The sequence below is a fragment of the Mustela erminea genome, chromosome 19 (genome assembly GCF_009829155.1).
Source record: "Mustela erminea isolate mMusErm1 chromosome 19, mMusErm1.Pri, whole genome shotgun sequence".
NCBI lineage: Eukaryota > Metazoa > Chordata > Mammalia > Carnivora > Mustelidae > Mustela > Mustela erminea.
The window spans coordinates 16,214,648-16,220,054 of NC_045632.1; the positions used below are offsets into that span (position 1 = coordinate 16,214,648).

The 5,407-nt window shown below is 59.4% G+C and overlaps 1 protein-coding gene across 1 annotated transcript; it reads left to right on the forward strand.

Annotated features, from left to right (window-relative positions):
* The first annotated feature begins 531 nt into the window (after positions 1–531).
* Positions 532–5,143, forward strand: PPP1R14A (protein phosphatase 1 regulatory inhibitor subunit 14A). Its single transcript, XM_032323819.1, has 4 exons — positions 532–1,006; positions 3,367–3,447; positions 3,992–4,024; positions 4,906–5,143. The coding sequence occupies exons 1-4, from the start codon at positions 806–808 to the stop codon at positions 5,032–5,034; spliced, it is 444 nt and encodes a 147-aa protein (XP_032179710.1). The 5' UTR covers positions 532–805; the 3' UTR covers positions 5,035–5,143.
* Positions 5,144–5,407: the final 264 nt, after the last annotated feature.

Sequence of the window (5,407 nt, forward strand, 5' to 3'; positions counted from 1 at the left end):
TTCTTTCTCTAGCGCCTAGAACAGTGCCTGGTGTGTGTGTGTGTGTGTGATTTATATATATATATATATATATATATATATATATATATATATATATATATATATATCCCCCGCAGATTTTCAGAAATCTGAAAGAACTGAAGAGAGCAGGTGCCGACTCCCCCTGCGCAGGTCACTAAGAAACCCATGGGGAAGGGAGTTGGGAAGGAGGGGCCTGATAATAACCAGAGGGAGGAAAGACCATCTGGATGCTATCCGGCTTGAGGAGTGTGATATGACAGGCTACCAGATGCCATGATGTCAAACGAGTACATATTTGTTGAATAGAGTGAGTGAGTAAGTAAGTGTACTTACGGCTGAAGGCTGCATGAATGAGCGAATAAATGAAAGAACGACTAAATGTACTGTGAGTACTCTGGCTGAATCTTCCCTTGGGGAGAAAGGCTGCACGCGGGCTGTCCCTTACAGCCGTCAGGGGGCGCAGACAGGCCCGGTCCCCAAGAGCCTGTCCCGGGACCCCGCCCCCCAGGATCCAGGCCCCGGGAGCCCCAGCCGTCCCGGCCCAGCCTGGGACTCCGGGACCGCGCGCACACCTGGACTGAACACGGCTGCGGGCTTTAGGCGGTGCAGCGACTAATCCCCGCGCTGCCGGCGGGGAAACTGAGGCCCGGGCGACTGGGGCGGAGCTGGCCCCCGGGCGAGCCCAAGCCCCCGCCCCCGGCCGGCTCCGCCCCGGCCCGTAAGAGGCCCCCTGGGCGCCTGCGGAGGCGCACAGCGCGGCGCGCGGGCCGGGACGGCGACCGCTATGGCAGCTCAGCGGCTGGGCAAGCGGGTGCTGAGCAAGCTGCAGTCTCCATCGCGGGCTCGCGGACCGGGAGGCAGCCCCGGGGGCCTGCAGAAACGACACGCGCGTGTCACCGTCAAGTACGACCGGCGGGAGCTGCAGCGGCGGCTGGACGTGGAGAAGTGGATTGACGGGCGCTTGGAGGAGCTGTACCGCGGCAGGGTGAGGCTGGGAGCGGTACGGGGGCAAAGGCGGGTGTGGGGATCGAGGAGTGACATGCCCTTGTTCCGGACTCCTACGCTCTTGGGGTCTCTGGTTGCTTGTGCTGGCCTCTGTCACACAAGGGAACGCGCGCTCAGGGACTCATTGGCCCTTGCTGTGTCCCCTCCCTGGGTCTCTGCTTGTGGACCCAGACACCCGCTCGAGTCTCCAGAGATGGTTGAGCATAGCGGCTGAGCCTATGGGGGGCAAGGAGGCAAAGTTGGGGAGCCAGAGCGGCCGAATCTGGAGAGAGGTTGGTGGGGGGGGGGGTAGGGTCTGTCTTCAAGCCGAACTTAGATCCGGTGAAGGGACCGTGACGGTACTGAGACCCAGAAACACACCGCAAAGGAAGCGACAACATTCACAGACGTGCCCAGCGACGAGTTAGAGCCACTGGTAGACATAGCAGCCACGTACAGACTCTCAGGGACACAGGCTGCAGTTCCCTACAGATCGGCACCCACAGACACAATAGCACAGGCCACAGGCGTGTGCTGACTACGCACAACTACACCCACATAAAAGGCTCCGGTTCCAGCTGCTCAGAGACCCTCCATGGAGTCATACGCACACCAGAGCCGGGGCAACTCCCTGCCACACGGAATGATTCACAGAAAACCCTCCATTGCCTCCTAAAAGCAAAAGGAAGGACCACATGCAGACACAATGACAGGCACTACAGCTGCTACAGAAAATAGCCGAAATTACAGCCACACGCAGACAGAAAACCGCACAAGCTGTAGGGACACACAGGCCTGGCAAGGCAGAGACTGTCGATGGCCACACAGGGCGTGAGCGACAGCCTCGTGTGGGGACGCCTAGGCTACCCATGTGCGTTTCACACCTTCCACTTGAGTTTCTGCTTGAAGTCACACTGTGCCACACACAAAACACAATCCCAGGGACGTGGGGGTTGTGTCAGCGGACAGAGAGGAGGCACAGATGCTCCTCAGCACGGCTCGAAGGGGACAGAAGGCAGGGCCCCTAATGGCGACACAAGGTCCCACTGTTGTCAGGCACACAAGGAGGCTCTTATAAGTAGACGTAGAAGTCCAGTGGCCATTGGTAGGTGGCATCCTCTAAGGTCATCCTCCGATGGCGGACATTTCCAGCTGCTGTGACACACTAAACCAGAGCCACATGCCTTGCAGTCCTCGGGCCGTGGCCCCCGGGCAGACTGCTCATGATGCCCTAGAGCTCTGCACTCTCCTTCCGGCCCTGGCCTTGGCCTTGGTGCTGGCCCCTTGGCCTCAGTCTCTAGCTCACCTGCAGAGCCTCACACAGGCGTGGGATCCACTTAAGGACTAGCCATGCCTTTTTTTTTTTTTTTTTTTTTAATTTTTATTTATTTGACAGAGAGAGATCACAAGTAGGCAGAGAGGCAGGCAGAGAGAGAGAGAGGAGGAAGCAGGCTCCCTGCCGAGCAGAGAGCCCGATGCGGGACTCGATCCCAGGACCCTGAGATCATGACCTGAGCCGAAGGCAGCGGCTTAACCCACTGAGCCACCCAGGCGCCCAAGACTAGCCATGCCTTTGCTGACCACCCCCCCCACCAGACAAACCCGGGACCACCCAGCCCTGAGGCCCACAATGAAGTCTGAAGGTCGTTGGGTGGGGGAGGAAAAAATCTGTAGCCTCCGGGATCTCTAGCTTTGACAGCTGGATTCTGTCCCCCACAGGGAGAGAGAGGCAGCCTGCGTTTGGCTTTTTGCCCCGACAGGCTACGGGAGGAATGCTCCTCTGGGCCACTCAAAGTTGGGCCCACGGCTCATCCCACCCACCCACTCTGGGGCGCGTTGGTGGTCATTATCTGGACCGTTCGAGGTGCACTCTTGGCCCTGGGGGCTGGCAGGAGCCCTACCTTCCCTTCTGGTCCTCTTAGGCAAGGGGCCTCCCCCAGTAGGCTCTGGCTGGCCTGCGCCCCTCCCCCACACCTAGTGCTTAGACTTTTCCTTGAAAGGGCAGAACCAGCCCCTCTCCTGAATCCCAGAATCTGACATTCCGAGACTCGACCAGGCCTGTTTCCCTCTATGGGAACTGGGGCCAAGGAGAGAGACCTGTGCCAGCCCCAAGGCTCTCTGGGCTCTGGGGGCCCCGGCATCTGAGCTGGTACAGACCGCTGGGCCTCTGTCAACCCATCTGCCACCCCTCCCCCCAGCACCCAGATGTCCCGCCTTGGCGGTGCTGTCCCTGACTGCCACATTGTTGCTCCAGAACCGGCCAGCTGGGCCCTGGGGCTGGTGGAGCTTCTCCAGAGTCCTGGACAAAGGCGAGGGAGGGGCAGGCAAGGGACCCTGACCCCTCCTCCCTCCCTGCCTTAGGAGGCAGACATGCCTGATGAGGTCAACATCGACGAATTGTTGGAATTAGAGAGCGAAGAGGACAGAAGCCGGAAAATCCAGGTGGGTGAAGGGAAAGGCTGCCCCGAAGCCCCAACAATAGTCAGCGTGTTTATTGAGCACTTCCTATGTGCCAGGCACTGTTTCCATTCCTTTCCACTTAACTCATTTAATCCTCACAAATCCTGGGAAGGGTTTAAGACCTCCATCTTCCAGATGAGGAAAGTGATTTAATCCCTTGCCCCGGGTCCCAGCTCAGAAGGAGCAGAGCTCCGAGTCAAAGCCAGGCAGGTTGCCTGCCTGTGTGTCCTGGCTGTTTAGGGCCTGTGCTCTCCCAGAGGCAGGAAACGCTGTGTGACCTTCTGACCCTCTCTGGACTTAGAGCTGATCCTGGGGCTGAGTTTCTTGACTCAACCCTCCCCCCACTCACTCTGTAAGACCCTGGGACCATGTTCTCCCCCAGTGACCAGATGGGAAGTGCCCCTTGGAGCCTGACTCCCTTTTGTCTGGTTGCCTCAGGGCTTTGTTGGGAGAGAGAAGGGGGCTGGAGGGGCCGAGGGGCTAGTTATTTACTATTTTCTTTTATTTGTGGGGGGCGGGTGTTTAGGGACTCCTGAAGTCGTGCAGGAACCCCACAGAGGTGAGTTTTCCCTCCCTGCTCTGGGCCCCTGCTTCCTGGTAGAGAAGGGGGTCCCTGGGGAGAAGGGAAGAAGCTGCCTGGCCCAGGGGCAGCAGGGAGAACTCTGGGGAGCCCTCTGAGCCGCTCAGCCTTTTCCCTGTCTCCAGTGGTGTCTTTGTCTTCCTCACCCTGACTTGTCTCTTCCCATCTGCCACTGGGGCCCCTCATCTCCTCCCTACGGAGATGCTCCCCATCTGTGTCCGGCTTCTGCTGGTCCCTCTGCTGCCCCCTCCTTTGGGCGGCTGGTCCTGGGGCTCAGCCTCTCCCGGCCTCTCTCACCTCCTGCTGCTTCTGCCACCCTGGGATTCCCTTCCCCACCTCTGCCCCCCACCCCCATCCCTCCAAGCCCTGAAGCTGAGCAGCCCAACCCCTCCCACTTCCTTCCCTGCTTTAAAAGGGAAAAATATTCATGTTTCTCCAACCAGCTCTGGGCTGCCTGAGGGACAAACGTCATTGTGTGTCTGTCTGCCCCCGGAGCTAAGGCCTCCGTCCCTGGGGATCCTCCTGGCGATCCCTTGGCCTGAGAAACATCTTGTCTCTCTGTGGCTGTTTCTTTCTCCGTCCTTTTGTCTCTCCCTCTGTCTCTGTGCCTCTGGCTTGGTCTCATTTTCTAGGTCTCTGTCTCCCTCCTTGTCTGTGGCTCTGTCTTTCCCTGTGTCTATCTGTTCCCCACCTTTCCCCATCTCTGCCTTTTGACACCCGCCCCCCTCAACCTACCTCTGGGCCCTTTCACTGCCTGGGAGGGGAGACGGGAGCAGTAGGGGCCCAGATCAGAGGGGCTGGGCTGGGCAGGGGCAGCCCCGCCTCTCCCTGTGTTCTCAGGACTCCTGCCCTGTCCTCAGGACTTCATCCAGGAGCTGCTGGGGAAGCTCCGAGGGCTCCACAAACAGCCTGGCCTCCGCCCGCCCAGCCCTTCCGGGGACCGCAGTCTGAGCCCTCTCCAGGATCGGGCCCGGACTGCGCCACCCTGACCTTGCCTCCGTGGCCTCCTGCCTTCTCCCCTACCCTCCACACTGTCCTGGCTTATTTGTAAGTTGTATGTAATGGTTCTGTAACAACACGGTGTGCCTGTTTTTCCTCTCCCTGATTACCGTGGACTTCCCCAAGCTTCTCCCACACACCTCCCTCTGTCCTGCTGCATCTCCCCCGGCACCCACAGCTGGCCTGACAGATGGAGAATCACTCCTCAGCCAGAGAGCATGAGAACAGGCCCTGCTGGCCTTGCCCCCGCCCGCCCCCGCTCCCCCCACAACCTCCCCTCCGAGGACTCAGCTTGTCCTCACTTCCCCCTCAGCCTTCCCTAGTACAAGCCAACAGGGCCCAGTGGGTGTCATCTGGGGCTCC